This window comes from Ictalurus furcatus, chromosome 5, assembly GCF_023375685.1.
Source record: "Ictalurus furcatus strain D&B chromosome 5, Billie_1.0, whole genome shotgun sequence".
Taxonomy (NCBI): domain Eukaryota; kingdom Metazoa; phylum Chordata; class Actinopteri; order Siluriformes; family Ictaluridae; genus Ictalurus; species Ictalurus furcatus.
In genome coordinates, this window is record NC_071259.1 from 11,613,809 (window position 1) to 11,632,475 (window position 18,667).

At 35.6% G+C, this 18,667-nt stretch overlaps 2 protein-coding genes across 2 annotated transcripts; one reads left to right on the plus strand and one right to left on the minus strand.

Annotated features, from left to right (window-relative positions):
* Positions 1-1,081: 1,081 nt before the first annotated feature.
* stac3 (SH3 and cysteine rich domain 3) lies at positions 1,082-16,847 on the minus strand. The gene is made up of 13 exons (XM_053624757.1): positions 16,586-16,847; positions 16,082-16,148; positions 13,679-13,757; positions 12,887-13,043; positions 11,573-11,670; positions 11,395-11,455; positions 9,031-9,128; positions 8,341-8,407; positions 6,809-6,855; positions 6,631-6,722; positions 5,078-5,129; positions 4,805-4,942; positions 1,082-2,255 (listed from the first exon to the last, which is right to left on the minus strand). Exons 2-13 carry the CDS (start codon positions 16,096-16,098, stop codon positions 2,157-2,159), a joined length of 1,005 nt encoding a protein of 334 aa, XP_053480732.1. The 5' UTR covers positions 16,099-16,148; positions 16,586-16,847; the 3' UTR covers positions 1,082-2,156.
* On the plus strand, positions 2,448-3,776 carry LOC128607676 (CD63 antigen-like). The gene has a single exon (XM_053624759.1). The coding sequence runs from the start codon at positions 2,757-2,759 to the stop codon at positions 3,276-3,278; it is 522 nt and encodes a 173-aa protein (XP_053480734.1). The 5' UTR covers positions 2,448-2,756; the 3' UTR covers positions 3,279-3,776.
* Positions 16,848-18,667: the final 1,820 nt, after the last annotated feature.

Sequence of the window (18,667 nt, forward strand, 5' to 3'; positions counted from 1 at the left end):
GAAAATACCTTTTTTTTGGTACTACGCAGATTAAATGACTGTATATTATCCCAAAATATTGTTAAGCAATGCAATATGGCATTCTGCACTTAATAGATCTAGTTTTTACTTGCTAATATACTTTGAACATTGCCGTAATCCCAAAAGAGCAACAGTGGTGAGGAAAAACTCCATGTTAAATTTATTTAGATTAAATTGAGGAGAAACCTCAGGAGAGACCTGGTCTTTTGGGGGAGCTGTCCTCCTCAGCTGCCAGTGAGCACTATAGTTAAACAAGCACTGTAACTAGGCTTGTGTGATATAATGATACAGTATTAACATATTAATGTTGCCACGATATCCAGTGACTACTTCCAAGTTATGTCAAATGCAGCACAACAGCATAACACAACTTTCTGGAAGCCGCACCCCTTTCCTCCATTTCCTTATCTGATCTCACCTTTAAGGAAAGAATCAGGTAAAAAAAATCTATATCTTACAAGCCTAGCTTTAATATAACTAATAATAAGACCAAATTTTATATAAAATGCGTAAAACAGGAAAAGTATGTCACATTAACTGATCAGCCCTTATGGCTATGTAAGTTTCCTGCTATGTAAGATTTGTAAGGATACCTCCAGCTTAGAGAACATGTTTGAACTTGAATGCAGCGAGACCGCAGAGTAGTTTGGACTTTTAGCTTTCAAACTAGTGTAATGGACACCTAGGTCGTGGATTATCCCACTTATACCATGGTCACTTGCACTTATAATACATTTAAACTCAAACAGTTTAGGTGTTTTAAGCAAGATAGTCAGATCCCTTCACCCCCTTTCTCTGGATAATTTCTTTTTGTTTAATTTATTTATTTTAATTTAATTATTTATACTATTTTACATGTAGATATAATGGGATATATTTTTAAGACATTTTTAATATGATGCTTTGTCATTAAATGTGTTGATTCTTAGGGATGAAATATATTTCTGAACACCATCCACCACCCAAGCGCGCGCACACACGCGCACACACACACACACACACACACACACACACATTCATGTATACATCACTGCAAAGAGTTCCTCCAGAAGCAGAAATGTGATACAAAAATAGTTGCTTTATTTCGAAATTGAAAATGCATCTGAATAGTATATGAAACTAAGCAGATAAGCTGCCATGAATCATTGATTTTTGTGACTCCAATAACAGGGCTCCAATAACTCAGGACCTGAGTATGCTTAGTAGATATAACGGATAAAAACAGAATGTCATTAGAGTGTTACAAATACTTAAAATCTAGTCAAAACTACCATTCACAACACAATATGACTATTAAGATGGATTTTTCCCCACAAATAGTGATTGTCAATTAAGGCAATTAATTTATTTGAAATATTAAATAAATTATGCATTTAAGAATAAATTATAATTCTTCCTGGTTTCTCTGCACATATTTACTTTCTTCTCAATTTTGAATATTAAATATATTGTTTAAAGTGTAGTATCAAGATACATAAGTGTATATTTCTATACAAACAACAGTAACATGAGCCACTGCACAGTAATGTATATATAAATGTTTATCTTATAAGGTTGTTTATATCTTGAGCATTAATGTTCCAGTAGTGTAGGAAAAATTGTGTTCCAAACATTAATTTAACAAATAAATGTTACAGAAAAATCTTGTAATGTGTAATGGACCATATTAAGTAACAGGCCACGTTTATGTTAAAATTTTAATCAAGGCAGATTTTCCCTGCAGAGACAGAAGCAAGTTAGAGCCAAAGTATGTATAAGGAAGTTCTCAAAGACCCCTGGAACAACCTAATAGTGTACCTAAGAGAATTTATGCAGATTTATACACAAGGCAAATTTTTGTTTGATTGTGTTTTTTAATTAATTTAATTTTAATTTAATGTGTGTGTTCCAAGGGACAAGGGTTGCTTGGATCATGTTCATGTCCACATCCATATTGTAGCAAACATGGTTTTGATTCCAAAACTTTGAGATACTCAGATTTATCATTTCATAACTTTTCATTTCTACTACATTTTTATATATTTGGGAAACGCAAACGTATTTTTTTTAAGTTTAAGTTTTGTTGGTTTGTTTTTGTTATTTATGTTATTTGCTGATGTAGGCACACTGGCCTTCTTCCAGCGCCATGTTGTCCTTTAGATCTCCTGTAGCAGATCAGCAGGGAAGAAGCCGAGTTTACGGCCTGTACTGACTTTCAGATAGCCATTCACCTCCTCTCCTTTCTTCACCACTATCTGCAAGATACACACATGAGAAAAACTCTTAAGACATATGTGTCACTGTGAGCTCAGATTCGAGCTCAGGTCATGAATCTCAGTTTGAGAGCTGCAGGAAATTCACATTCACTGCCAATTTATTTTATATTATTATTGTTGTATTTTTAAATAATATATTTGTTTTTGCTCAATAAGGCAGTAAGTTGTGTTAGCTAGTGGTGGATCAAATTTTCCCTCAATTTTATTTAATGCTAGATTACAATGCTTACTTACTTGCAATGTAATAATACACCGTGGAACATAATCAGAAATACATTTTGGATTTTCCTGAACGTCCTACCTTCATGAAGCGCATGCTGGTGACTAAGCAAACCGTAAATGACGCCACGAACAGGATTCGGTAGGATGAGGGTGGAGTGAGTGACCACTGCCATTTTAAAGCAGTACAAGAAACTGGAAGGCTCGTTAGATTTGTTTACTGCTTCTCAACCCATTTCTAAAACTTAAGAATCCAAGACTATGGAGGGTGGAATGAAGTGCGTGAAGTTCCTGTTTTTTTTCTTCAACTTTATCTTCTGGTTGTGTGGCCTGGCTCTCATCATAGTGGGCGTTGTGGTGAAGACGGCAATCACCAAGATTCCTGCGATTCAGGAGCTGGCCAGCAACGGATCCCCCATTGTGATCATCGTGGTAGGAGCCGTGATCTTCTTAATCGCCTCCTTCGGCTGCTGTGGAGCGTGGAAAGATAACTACTGCATGGTCACTACGTTTGTCATCCTGCTCTCAATCATCATCATCATTGAAACTGGAATAGCCATTGGTGCTTATGTCTTGAAAGGAAAGCTGGAGGATCTGCCGGAGAAGATCGTGCAGGAAATGTTGAGAAATTACACAACAAATCCAGATGTTCGGAAGGGACTGGACAAATTACGGGAAGAGCTGAAATGTTGTGGAGCAGTGAACTCTTCTGACTGGGTGTTCTTCAAGCCTGACAAGAACTCCGTTCCCGACTCCTGCTGCAAGAACGTCTCAACCAACTGAGGAGCCGGAGCCCTGAAAGACGCCAACAAAATCTACATAGAGGGCTGTGGGGCTGCTATGGAAACTGTTATCAAGAAAAACCTTCTCTGGGTTGGCGTAGCAGCTCTAGTCATTGCCTTCATAGAGATCTTGGGTGTTGTGTTTGCCTGGACGCTGATCAGAGGGATCCGCAAAGGCTACGATGTCATGTGATCCCATCGTTGAACTTCAGTAAAAATCACTTTCACACTCTAGTCGAACACTTCAGATTTGTAAATGCCTTCTTGCAGAGTCTAAAATTCTAGACAAAAAATGTGCCTATATGCAGGTAGAGAACACCTGAATCTTGCTTTTTAATCATAGATGCTGAAGAAAAGGTGAATTACTGTCTATCATTGCCTTGTTATGTCTCATAAATTTGTTCTTCAGTATTCTTTATGGACTTCTTTTAGGGAGAGATTGTACTTTTATACTCTCACATTTCATGTATTTTATTATCAACTTTTCAATGTTGAAATGCTTAACAATTTTGGAATGGCATAAACAATAAACGTGTCCCCGTCCCCGTCCCCCCCCCCCCCCCAAAAAAAAAGAAAAGAAATACATTTTGTATTTTCGTATTACCTATTTTATACTGCATATAAATAACATTAAAAAACATTTTATAATGTTGGTCTTAATGTGACTCAGAAAGAAATGCTGAACGGAGAGCTACGTGTGAATGCCAACTTGACATGAGGAAAACAAGTTCATTGTTATCAAGTGGCCTTAAACTCTAGGACCTAGAACAGAGCTGTGCACATCATCAGAAGAAGAGTGGAACAAACACATTAGGCCTGTCTAATAAATTTAGTTTTTACAAGACTATGTAGAGGACTGTTTAAGATGAGTAAAACTGAGATGAGGTGTGGCAAAATCAAGTATAAATTTTGCATATATTTTAAAAATATTTTATAAGTTTCCTATGGATCTTAACTAAGGGTTATTAAGCCTCCTATTATGTTATGGGTCAATTTGACCCATTTCAACTTTTGAGATGTCTGAAATACTGGTTAATCTCTCTTCTTTTGACTTTCATCATTTAGAGCCGTATGTAACTTATATGCAAATATTTCTTCTTATGGCTTGTCAAGGACAATAAAGGTTTACTGTTTAAAACTGCTGGTTTGTGTGTATTTAAACTGTGGAAATCATTTTGACTCATAACTTAATGGATGTAACTTTTTAAACTTTTTAACTTTTTTTAAAGGCCACAAAAGGGCATGTCTGTAATTCACAAAACATATAAGATTTTAGATTTTACTTCATAATAGCAAACAGTGCAACAGGATTAAAATGTTTATTCTAAGCTTGTGAATAGATTTATGCCATTCTTCCAAAAACTATTCAGAATAGTAGAGTTATATAATTAAAAGCACAGTAACGGGTACATATCAAGAGTAATTCACTGTAAAAGTGTTATACTGTTCAGGAGGGGTTGTAAAAATCAGAACAAACAAACTTTTAAATCTTTACAGTTTACTGTTATTTGGAACACAGACAAATACCTGGTCTTTCTTTAGTGTGATCTGACCCATCTCTCTGTTCCCCACAAAGGAGCGTGTCACCTTATACACTCTCTCTCCTGCACGCACCCTGATGATGTAAGTCATGGGAAGGTAACCTGTTTTCTCTCCAATCTTACCCTAAAACACGCACATGTGAACGCACACACACATAAACACCCATACTTTACTTTCTTAAAGTAAAAGAGGACATAGGAGAAAATAGGAGGTACAACAGAATGGTTAAAAAGTGATGGAGTATCTATGAAAACTCACCCTCCACCATTCTTCATTAGAATCATCAATCACTGTAATACGATCACCAGGACTAAAACGCACATAGAAACAGTAGACAGTTTTAACAACTGTTAAATTGTTAAATATGTGCAGTTTTGAGAAAGGAGCACCTTAATCAAGTACAATAATATAGCTGTGAGCAGTATACATTATGTAAGATACAGTCATCTGAAAAAAATAAGTGCACCCCATGGAAATTGTTCGCTTTTTTGACATATTTGGACAAGCAAACATTTGATCATCTTTGAAACAGTGCCTATTAATCAAGTTGATATGCTTGAACAAAACTACAAGGAAAATTAGCTTTTTCAATCATTTGTTCAACAGAAATATAAATAGATGTGATATTCTTTTGTGGTAAAAGTAAGTACACCCTTGGCCTCAGAAGCTATTGCCCCCTTTAGCAGAAATAACTTCTGGTAGGTGTTTTGCATAATTATCTACCAGGCTTGCTGGAATTTTTTTGACCACTCTTCCATGCAATATTCTTTCAGCTACAAGATGTTTGAGGGTTTTCTTGCACATACTACCCATTTCAAATCCCCCACCACATTTCAATGGGATTCAAATCCAGGCTTTGACTAGGCCATTCCATAACCCTCCATTTCTTCTCTTTGAGCTATTCTTTGCTGGATTTGCTTGTTGTTCTTAGGATCTTTATCCTGTTGAAAGGTCCATTTCAGTTCAACATCAACTTTCAGACAGATGGCCTCACATTATCTTCAAACACTCTTTGATATGATGCAGAATTCATAGTTGAATCAATGAATGCAAGCTGTCCAGTTCCTGAGGGAGCGAAGCAACCCCAAACCATAACATTTCCACCACCATGCTTCACAGTTGGTATGAGGTGCTTCTCCTAAAAAGTTGTCTTTGGTCAGCACAAAACATGTCTGCTGTTACTATGGCCAAACAACTCTAGCTTTGATTCGTCTGTCCAGAGCACATTATTCCAAAAGGCCTGGTCTTTGCCTCTATGCGCCTTGGCAAACTGTAGTCTTGCAAAGGCTTTTTCCTTTTTCAATCCCTTGCCAGACTCATTGGCATCCTTTTTTCTGAAGGCTTTACAGAACTCTTTAGAGCTTGGCATGATGACACCACACACCTGAATAGCAAAGGGAACACCAGACACTAGATATGAGAGGAGAATAAATAAGACAGGTTCCACCTGCACTCCCTAAGCAGGTTCTAATCACTGACACCCAATCTTGAACACCTGATTCAAATTTTATGGATTTGAAGGTGTGATAAATGTAGGGGTGTACTTACTTTTTACATGTGACTGATCTGTGTTTTATTAATTTAAATTGTTAAAATTACTGCAAAATGTAAATTTTATGTGTCATTTGATCGAGTGTATCAGCTTTATTAATAGGCACTGTTTCAAAGATCAAATGTTTGCTTGTCCAAATATGTCAAAAAAGAATTTCCATGGGGTGTACTTATTTCTTCACATGACTGTACATGTATAACTCATACAAAGTCAGATACAATCAAGCTTTGAAACAAAAAGGAAAGAATTTTACACTTACTGGAAGTCCAGGTCATCCTTCTCAATCGCTTTAAAACGGTACAGTGCCAGGTAGTAATGAGTCTGACTAAAGGTCTGCTGCTGCTTTTTATTCTTTAACATTTAGCAGACAAACATACTGTTAGTAACTCTGACATTTTAACAACAAAACAAATTGATATAATTAACACATTTCTCACCTTGTCATCTGTAGCCGCCTTGTCTTTCTTATCTGCATCCTGCTTTCCTTTAACAATAAAAGATAATAGTCAACCGTTTATAAGATACAATAACAGTTTATGTAGTAAAATAACAGTTTATAAGATACTGTTATATACAGTTTATACAATAAAATAAGTTCATTAGATACAGAACTATTTTCAGCCAGTGCACAATAGCAATTCAGTTAAAATTCTGGTTTTTGATACATTAAGCAATATTCTGTTAAAATACTCAGTAACAAGAATATGTACAAAATATATTAATTATGTTTACAACAGCTTTCTTTTTCCTTTTTGACATACCAATAAATGAACTACATAATACTCAACTGGATATGTCTCAGTTTATAGAAGCATTGCAATGTTTAAACTGATATAACTCAGCATAGTGTAATAAATGTGTTAGACTACAGCACTGTTCAGAATTATTACTTCTGATTGGTTAAAAGGTGTTAAATAATTTCCTGTAACAGCAACTCAGACAGTAATTCTGGCTGTTAAGCAGTTCACAGCTTTTTTTTTTTTTTTTATTAATGCACACATTCTAATTCTAATATCATTTCTATAATAATTTTATGGTGGACACTCCACATAAATTGATTAAAATATGTGTGTAATTATTGCTGTGAAAAGTTTCAGTGAGGAGACATTTATTTAGCATGTTTTTGGAAGGAGTTTCCAGTGTCAGTGCTTTGCGACAGTCAGAGTTACAAAGATTTCCAACATGGGAAAGTCTTCAGGATGGAAGATTTTGGGCTTTCTCAGTAACATGGCTAAATCCTTTTTTATGTGTGTGTTATTAATTTTAAAGAGAAAAAAGTGAAAATCAGGCAAAGAAATAATAGTTTCTAAGTGCTATAATGTAAGAGATAACAGAAACTACCTGCTTTATGGATGTTTCACAAAATGAAATGTAACTATAAATAAATAAATAGTATGAAGTGTCATTAATGAATAAATATTAATATATAATTATAATAATTGCTTTAGTATAAGAGGAATAAAACATTTTGCACCCTGTTGTTGATTATTTTCCCATAACAGCACACACCATCGTGTATTATTTCTTACTTAACAGATTATCTACTGATCATAAACTGAGGCCAATGATCATAAAACATATACCTCAATATACAGTCAAATATTCAAATAAAAAAATAATAATAAAGTCTAAAGATGTCATAAAATATATGACAGATGTCACAGAAAACCAAGAGCCTTTTATCTTTAATAGCTTATTTGAAATTAAACTAAATTGAGTGGTTGAGTGTGCCACCACAGCATAATTTTTCTTACATGTGCATTGCACCAAACACAAATTTTTTTTATTAATTTGTTCTGGTTTCAAAACACAGCAATCTTCTTAACTACTCACTAGTAATAATGCCTAAATATCTTGCATATGTAACATGTCAAAGATAAAGCCTATTGCATGGATTATTACTTGATGAGATGCTAATGCTAAGTAATTTAACCAAAAATATTGATTAAGGTAATGTTAGTGCTTTTACCTTCACCTCCCTCTTCACCCTCTTTGGGCTGCTGAGCCTCTTCTTCCTCCATCATCATCATCATAATCTTGAAAATATATATATATATATATATATATATATAAAGCACTAAAAGCATATTTTAAATTTGAATTACAAACATTTTACCTTTTGAAATGGCCTACAGTCTAACTGACAAATGCCAGAAACAATACACAATGGCTATAGTAGTTAGATAATTTGTAATATATAAAAATCCATATATTCATATAAATTGGGATGGAATCGCCAGAACAACAAAGGCACATCTTAGGGAGATGGAAAAAAATAAAAAATTTATTGAAGTGATTTAAGTTTTTTTTTTTTTTCTTGAAAATGATTGTAATTAGTGTTTATTCTTTGGATGTGAACAGATCTTTATTAATGTCACTACACAGTGAGTGTCTTCTTCCTTACTACTTTGTATTGTCTAAAATCATGTTTGGAAAACATGGAAAACAAATAAAATAAATATCTGAAAACAGTGCACATAGGAATCTGACTCAGGGATTGGTGTGGAATTATAATGTAGTCTTGTTTTCACTATTTTTGAGCATTCTGTAATACAACTGCATTGCTCTTTTCCTATTTCTGGATCAGTTTGAATGGCCAAATGATGATGGAATGACAAGTACCTTTATAGCCTTAACATGATTTCAAGAGTTCACTTACATTCTTTTTACCTTCTGAACTTTTCTTTCTTTCTTTATTTGCCATAATAACTCCAGTTCGCAGAGTGTCGAAGACTGGATCACTGCGATTTTGGTGGCCTACACACACATATACATAAACACAAAAACAAAACTGCCATTTTTGTATCTGGGGTTTAAGCTGCAGTATTTATGGAAATATTTTATTGTTATGACATGTTTTATGCCGAATCCTTCAATGCTAGGACCAATTCACTTGGTACAGTACATTGGGGGAAATAAGTATTAAATGCGTCAACATTTCTTTCAGTAAATATATCTCCAATGAGGCTATTCACATGAAATTTTCACCAAACCTTGGTATTAACTCAAGAAATCCACACATGTAAAGAAATCCAAACATTAAAGTCCATAAATAAAGTTATGTGTAATAAAGTTGAATGACACAGGAAAAAAGTATTAAACACGCTAACTGAAATTTATTTCATACTTAGTAGAGAAGCCTTTGTTTGTAATGACAGCTTCAAGACGCTTCCTGTATGAAGGAATTAATCGGTCACAGTATTCAGGTGTGATTTTGGCCCATTCTTCTAAACATGTTGTCTTATGATTGACTGGGCCATTCTAACACCTTTATTTTTCTTTTCTGAAACCAACTGAGAGTTTCCTTTGTTGTATGCTTTGGATCATTGTCCTGCTGGAGGAACACCCACGTCTCATCTTCATTATCCTGGTGGATGGCAGCAGATTCTTCTGAAGAATCTCCCGGCAAAGCGGTCCATTCTTTGTTCCTTCAGTTATATGAAGTCTGCCAGTACCATGCAATGAAAAACAGCCCCACACCATGATGCTTCCACCTCCAAACTTCACTGTTGGTATAGTGTTTTAAGGGTGGTGTGCAGTGCCATTTCTTCTCCAAACTTGGTGTGTAGCATGACAGCCAAAAAGTTAAATTTTGCTCTTGTCTGACCAGACTACACTCTCCCAGTATTTCACAGGCTTGTCCAAATTAGCTGTAGCAAACTTTAAACAAGCTTTGACATGCCTTTTCTTTAGTAATGGAGTCTTGCGGGATGAGCGCGCATAGAGGACGTGGTAAAGTGCATTGCCTATTGTTTTCTCTGTGACAATGGTACCTGCTGCCTCCAAGTGTTTCTGGAGCTCTTTCCGAGTGGTCCTTGGCTTTTGGGCTACTCTTCTGACCATGCTCCTGTCCATGGCTGGTTGATGACGGAGTGATGTTGCTTACACTTATGGATAATGGCCCCAATATTGCTTACTGGAAGATTCAGAAGTTTTGAAATACATCTGTATCTGATTCTATCAATATGTTTTGCAACAATAAGGTTCTGAAGGTCTTGGGAGACCTCTTTGCTTTTACCCATCATGAGATGTTTCTTGTCTGACACTTTGGTAACGAAAAGCCTTTTTATAGACCATCAATTTACTAACCCAGCTGATATTAATTTGCACAGATAGAAGGTATAATTACTTTCTAACTACTTACAGCTTTCAGCTGGTTCCTTGCCTTACCTTGCCTTGGAGAACTGCTTTTTCTTAGCGTGTTCAATACTTTTTTTCTGTGTCATTCCCCTTTATTGCACATAGCTTTATTTATGGACTTTAATTTTGTGAATTCTTTATATTTGCAGATTTCTTGAGTTAATACTGATGTCTGGTGAAAATCTCATGTGAACAACCTGACTGGAAATATATTTACTGAAAAAAACGTTGACGAGCTCTATACTTATTTCCCCCACTGTATATGGCAAAAAGTATGTGGATGTCTGAGTACTAAATATCCCATTCCAAAACCATGGACAGTAATATGGAGTTGTTCCCTCTTTGCTGCTATAATAGCCTCCTCTCTTTTGAAAAGGCTTTCCATTAGATCTTGGAGTGTGGCTGTGGAGATTTGTGCTCCACAAGTTCAGCCACAAGAGCATAGGAAGTTGGGCACTGATGTTCAGCAAGTAGGCCTTGTGCAAGGTTGGTGTTTCCATTAATCCCAAAGGTTTTCCCAAAATCAGGGCTCTGTGCAGACCACTCGAGTTCTTCCACTCCAACCTTGATAAGCCATGTCTTCATTGACCTCACATCGTGTACGGGGGTATTGTCATACAGGAACAGGTTTGGGCCTCTTATAGTGAAGGTAAATCTTAAAGCTACAGCATACAAAGAGATCATATACAATTATGTGCTTTTAAATTTGTGTAAAAAGTTTGAGGAAGACCCTTATTTAGGTGTTATGGTTAGGTGTCCACATACATTTAGCAATATAAGTGAGGTAAAGCCTGAATGCGTTAATGAATTGAAACTGTTTAGACATCATTGCTCTAATACATTTAAAGGACACCATAGATAGTTTTAATAATGTGATACTCACCAGGGTTATTTATCTCCTGATCATACAAAGGGGAGCTGTATGCTCGCCTGAAACCTGGGGGCTAAAATAAAAAAAGCATTCAAATGTCCAACTTTCAATGTTGTGTAATGGCCATCATGCTACAGTATCAGGCACAGAGATCTGAATGAATTTGTCATATTGATGAATGATATCTCACTATTTTGCCAAAGCATCTCTGGAACTCCACATAGGATTGACATGCATGATGAATATTGGTCTTGCAGTTCTTGCAGCGCAGGGCGAATTTGTTATTGACTGAGAAGAAAAGAGATAGAGGGATTAGAGTGGTTAAAAAAAGCTAACCATATCCAACCATGTCTGAAGACAAATTTACAGTGTACTGTATTAAGACACTTGCAAATCCTTAATGATGGCTTCTTGGCAGACATATTTGTGGGTTTGTTTGCAGATGAATGTGAAAGCTCAGTCAAACACATGCTGAGCTACTTATTGCAGAATGCTGTGAACAACTCATTTTACATTGGAAATAATGATCTTTTTAACCCTCAGAAGCAAAAAAAAAAAAAAAGGAGACATAAGCTTACCTTTAAAATGTACATCGTAGTGAAGCAGAAATGAGGTGCTGAATCATTAGTGAGCTGAATTACAGTATGTGCTAAAAGGTTAATAAGTTATTACAATGCTACTGACCATTTGTATTACATTCCTAATCACATTTTATAAAATGTGTTGCACAGTATCATCTTTCATTTCAGCCTCTGCCACTAATCATACACATACTTCGCAGTTATATAAGCTTTATACCAGAAGTGGACAACTCTGAGTCTCTGTACTCCAGTTACTGATGTCATGAGATGATTTTTTATTTATTTATTTGTTTATTTATTTATTTATTTTCACAGTTATTCAGCTATTGTATGTGTGCCAGGTCTGGATGTTGATTCCTTCACTATATCAAGTTGCTTTAATCTGTTTGCTCTGAGGGCAAAATTAATAGGGTAAGTTCCTGTTTTTAGTAATAAATACATAAAAAATAAATTTAAAAAAATTGGGGACTTACTGTCCCTGAATTTAAGCACTGTACACCAATGACTACTCACATAAATGAAAGAAGATGATGGTTTTCAAATGTTTCATGTTGCTAAATAAACTAAACCAAATTTTTTTTTTTATATCCATCAGCTGTATTTTATTGTTGCCTTGTTGGAACACAATTTTTTGACTGTAAAAAATATTTGGTTTGTGATGTCCCAAGTACTTGGCCACATTACATCAAGAGTTCTGCCAGGCTGTGAACAAGTCCAGAGAGGACACATCTGTTCAGAGTACTCCACCCCAAAAAGACAGAGAAAGCTCAGATTTCATATCTGCAAAGATAATTTATTACTTTGGAAGATGACGTGGATTTGTTGATATTGCCACTATTCTACACCACTAGGGGGCCTGAACAAAACAGGCCACTGTACCTCCTTGTATCACTACACGGGAACAATGTGTGCCAAAGACTCACGGACAATCATTCGAGCACAGACATCGCAGAACTTGGGTTTCTTGCAGTAGTGATCCTTAAACTTATGTGGCCTGTCATTCACTTGGACCACAGGCTCAGGAGTCGGGGGAGGGGGAGCCTCTTCTTCCTCTACCTCTTCATCATACACAAAATATACCTGAGACAGAGACAGAGAGTGAGAAAAGGGGGGGACGTTTTAATGGTTTAATTATAGATTCTGAGACAACACAGATGTTGGACAGCCTAAAGTTCACCATGAGATTACTCTGGATGGTGCCACATAGAAACCATAAAGATGGTTGTGGATGTTCTCCCTTGGATAAACTTAGGACTAGAATTGCTAAGAACAGTTTGCTTTACAGTATCCATCATTGAACAGTTAATTACTTCAGTTTGATACTATAGACTTAAAGTTAAAACTATAATAAATTCAGAAATGACTCTGATGCTCATACTCAAGTTCCTGTTAACACAATTAGCATTTTTTATCTCTATAGTATACAGTTATAGAAGAAAACTAATTAAAATCGCATTGTCCAGTGTCATCCAAATGATGATGGGTTCCTTTTTGAGTCTGGTTCCTCTCAAGGTTTCTTCCTCATGTTGTCTCAGGGAGTTTTTCGTTGCCACAGTCACCTCTGGTTTGATCATTTGGGATAAATGTATATATTTTAAATTTATAGCTGGATTTCTAGCTGCTTTGTGACAATGTCCATTGTTAAAATACATATATATATATATGTATGTGTGTGTGTGTGTGTGTGTTTAAACAATACATAAAATAATACATACAGTGTTGTCATCCTCTTTGACCACATTATCAGGTACTGGTGGGTTATCATGGATATCCAGAGAGTCCTTATCCTCAAGTCTGAAATAAACATAAAGACTATTACTATCGTTATTTTCTGTTAACACGTGCAATGGTGGGCTGTCTGCAGGGTTGCACAACTTGAACAAGGGCCCTGTAGCTTTGGGGACCAAGTTCTGAAACATGATCATCATTTTCTGTGCAGCCAAGGCACCTTTAACAAATAAATCATTTGCATGAGGTATATGTCTTCTTACCACATGTCAAAATTTTTAGATATGTTTTAGACTGCTGTTTAAGCCATATAATTACAAATAAGTTACAAATAAGTTAATATTATTTTGCATAATATTTAATTAAACTGTAGAGTTAAATTCATTAAACTGTAGCTGTTTTCATATAAAATTTAATATCTGGAGATGTGAGAGTTTTAAAAAAACCTTCTGAAACTAACAAGGTGTGAACCTTGGTTTCTTCATAGTGATTCATAGCCATGTGCATAAGGAATTGTGGAAAGTGGAAAGTTTTCAATTGACTTTTTTGACATTGTAATTTTATAGTACTCAATGACGCGATGCTTAGCCATCGCAGCCAAAAATAAATATTGAATCTTTCACTAAAACAACACTTTGCTTCATGGACCGGGGCCAAGGCAGGTGTTCCCACATGCCAGATCTTCCCACACACTCACACACACACACACACGCACACGCACACGCACACACACACACACAGTTCCAGAGAAGGAGAAGCAAATGGTGCCCATATTTTTTTTTTTTTAAAGTGTTTAAATAAATATTTATTTCCTTTTTAATTTCTAGAGACATATGACATATGCAAAGTATACTAAATAAAATGAAGAAAAAAATGAAGACTAAAAACAGCAAAGCATAATGACAAACATTTGTCTTATGCTATGTTCAGTGTAAACCAATCCCCAGTATCGTCACAGTGAAGTCTCAAATAAACTCATTAATATCAGCATAAACAAATGACATTTGCCAAACTTTCTGGTTTGGTTCTATGTTGTGTGGGAAATAATGCACTGTGACATCACTCTTGATGGCTCAGGCAAATTATATTTCTTTTCACTTTTATGTAATTTCTTTCTAGATGTGGTGCCAAAAATTCTTCCTATTTTGACATAATTTGAATTTAGTGACACAAATGAGCAGTTAAATACATTTTTATGATTGTGACCATGTTTCATCAATTTTCCCAAACAAAATATATTTTATAATTGTCTACTTGCTATATACACTCACTGCCCACTTTAATAAGAATACGTGTACACATGTTCATTTATGCAGTTATCTAATCAGCGAATCATGTGGCAGCAGCCCAGTTCATAAAATCATGCAGATACAGGTCAAGAGCTTCAGTTAATGTTCACATCAAACATCAGAATGGGGAAAAAGTATAATCTCTGTGACGTTAACTGTAGCATGGATGTTGGTGCCAGATTGGCTGGGTTGATTATTTCAGAAACTACTGATCTACTGGGAATTTAACACACAACAGTCTCTAGAGTTTCCACAGAATGGTGTGAAAAACAAAAAACAATGAGTGAGCGGAAGTCCTGTGGGTGGAAATGCCTTGTTGATGATAAGAGAAGTCAGAGGATAATGGCCAGCTTGGTTCAAGCTGCCTGGAAGGATATAGTAACTCATATAATCACCCTTTACAAATTTGGTGAGCAGAAAAGCATCTCAGCATGCACAAAACATCGAACCTTGTAGTGGATGGGGTACAAAAGCAGAAGACCACATCAGGTTCCACTCTTGTCGGCCAAGAACAAGAATCTGAGACTATCATGAGCACAGACTCACAGAAACTGCACAGTTGAAAATCACCTGGTCTTTTTCCAGTCTTCAACTCTCCAGTTACGGTGAGTCTGTACCCATGATATTTGAATTCCTATAGACTCCCTGTCAGCTCAGACCAGTTTGGTCATTGCTATACACTGAAGCCTTCACGATGGTTTATCATTTTTATCAATAAATTCAGTCTTCCTGGGTGACACAAAACAAGAGTAGACATTCAAAGCTATTCATTGCTTAAACAATGAACAAGGCACACCTGGGCAACAAGAAACACTTGTCACTTGAAAAATGGGTGGGTTCAAACAAAAGGTGCCATGTTCTAAGTTCAACACACCTAGATGTAAATATCAGGAAATGAAAGCTGAAATTCTGATCTATCATCTCATGTTCATCTTTTTATCTCAAACCCAAATGACTTCTGTGTGTAGCAAAAATTATAGAATTGGCCTTGCTGTTCCAATACTTTCAGAGAAGACTGTATGTACAGAAGTTGTTTGTTCAAACAGTGTTTTGGTATGTTTGATTTAGAAAAAAGTAAGAAAGAAAAAAAAGAGTACTTACTGATCATACTGAGCCATGGTGTAGTATTTAATCTTGTATGGACTTTGGTAGTAAGCAGACTCTGTGGCTGTTGTATAATTTGATAACACACACACACACACACACACACACACACAATAAAATAATGACAAGAAAGAAATATGCTACTGTTTTATGTCATATTATCAGTTGATTTTGTAACTTTCATGCAAATGAACACACACACACACACACACACACACACACACACACACACACATACAGACACACACAGACAAAACTCTGCCTCAGCAAGGCTAAATTTGAATCTTCTGCCATACAGAGTTGAAGCAGTCAATATAAATTACAATTTATATTTCAAACATACATATTCTCTACATAAATAAAAACAAACCTTTCACTAAATGCTTGTCATAGAGTATTTTCAGTGAAGGTTCTGCTATGGCTGTTATAAACAGCCTGATAAAAAAGGCACAAAAAAGGCACACACATACATAGAAACACATAGAAACACACATCACATACCTTCTGGGGTAATAAACCCCAGCTGTCAGATTAAGGTGTTTTTTGGGTTTTTTTTAGTTTTTTAAGTACCACAGCAAGATAATCAAGTCCCTAAAGTCCAGTCCAGTGGTGGTTGTAATACTAAATATCTCCTCTGACTGTATGTGAACTATAAACCACAGTTGTTCTAATCGTTAAAATAGACATACAGTATGTTTGTGTGGCTGTCTGTCATGTTGAGTGGTTCAGACAGGTGAATGCCTCAGATGGTGGATGACGAAGGGTAATAAGATACTTTCTAACTCTCTCTCTCTCTCTCTCTCTCTCTCTCTCTCTCTCACACACACACACACACACACACACACACACACACAGAGTGAGAGAGAGAGAGAGAGAGAGAGAGAGAGAGAAAGCGATATTACCTAAACCAAGCTAAATCTGTCAATTCATACAGAGTTTTATAAGCCCTTCTAAAATACTTACGAGATAAATTTGACATCTATTTGGCAAACACAAATCTAATCCACGCAGTCCGTACTAGTGTATTTACCCGTAGGCATAGATTTAGGTTGGGATGGTGTAAACCCTACCAGCTTTCATGAAACGTCTCTACCAACATGTTGACTTTTAGTGGAGGTTAAATCAGACAATAGGTTTGTCTCAGTGTAGGCAGTTAGCTAGCTGTCTTGATTAGAATGTGACTCTTAGCCAGCAACCTCTCAAACTGTTGGAAGGAAGCATTTTTGGTGCATTCCCTCATAGAAAATATTCATGTTTGAAGAATATTGTGTAAAAATAACAATTGAGTTTATTAATTCAAAGTTTAGCAACTTTCATACTATATTGAATGAAGTGCCAATGAAGGGTTTTAGTAAGCTTTGGTTGCATTTTAGACTTCTAAAGCACAGTTTCCTTTTGTTTTCACTATGCTTAACCATTTACATTTTAGAAATGCAGAACAGCTTTCTTGACAGTACCAACAGATAATTCAAAATAAAAATCCAAAATGGCAGAGCAGGTATGGTTTAAATTACAATCAGCATCAAACAGACAACTAAGAGGCAAACAGGACTGAACAAGACTCAGCATTTAGAGTTGGCAATAGTGTTAATGAAAATTACAGTATGACGAAAAATGTTCATCGACGACCTTTTTTTCCATGACAAAGATTAGACGATGACAAGATGATACCGATGTCATTAAACACTAACTGTGACTATATCAACATGCAATATTGTTGACTAAAAAAGAGTCGATTAAAATGTAGTTTACAAAAATAATAACTTTACCAAAATCTCTCTTTATTTTCGTCACCAAAAAACAAGGAGATAAAATATTATAGACTTTTTTTTTCTAAAGCGAGTTCCACATACATATTCTGTGTGTGGTTCTGCAATGTAGCGCTTTCCTGATTGGCCATAATACCTACAGGTTGCATTTAATGGGAACGCTTCTCTTTCAGCGTGTCCTCACAGGACCAATCAGACCACCTCAGGTAAGTTAACAGAGCCAAAATACAGAAACAGTTACTTTAACAGATGTGAAAATAGAAATTTGTATATGGATAAAGCTAGTGCACATACCTGAAATGATCCAGGTTTCATCTATTTTTAACATCCTTATTCATCTTAATTTATTTTCACTTTCATAGGCTGCTAAGTATTATATCCACAGTTATGTTAGCCTGCATGTTTATTACAAATACTAAACCTTGGTCAATATTTACATAGAGAGATATGTAATGTTTGTAAAGTGTTTAGCTGTCATCAATCCACTATGGGCTTTAACTGTACCACTATCATCTTCTTTTGTATTGCACTGACACAGGTTGTCACTCATTTTTGTTGATAGTCAAAAAAGGCAAGAAAGAGAGAGAAGAGTTTGAAGGGGAGAGTGACAGTCAGTTGTGCAGGATGAAAAAAAAACTATATTAAATGACTTTGGACCACCTGGTAAAAAAGCTAAGGTTTACTAAATATGATTTTTTAAAAAAATATATCAAGTACAATTTACACAGGACTAAGACTAAGACTAAATTTAAAAATTGCTGTCAAAATTAACACTAATTGGCAAGACTTTGCAGTGGGTCAGAGGTTGAGCTAG

Excerpts from the sequence above, each read along its gene's own strand:
- stac3 (XM_053624757.1), bottom strand. Across the intron at positions 11,671-12,886 it reads CTGTGCTCGAATGATTGTCC|TCAATAACAAATTCGCCCTG; the intron begins GTGAGTCTTTGG and ends TTTTCTTCTCAG. Across the intron at positions 11,456-11,572 it reads AGAGATGCTTTGGCAAAATA|CCCCCAGGTTTCAGGCGAGC; the intron begins GTGAGATATCAT and ends TTTTTATTTTAG.
- LOC128607676 (XM_053624759.1), top strand. The coding sequence starts at position 2,757 with ATGGAGGGTGGAATGAAGTGCGTGAAGTTCCTGTTTTTTTTCTTCAAC.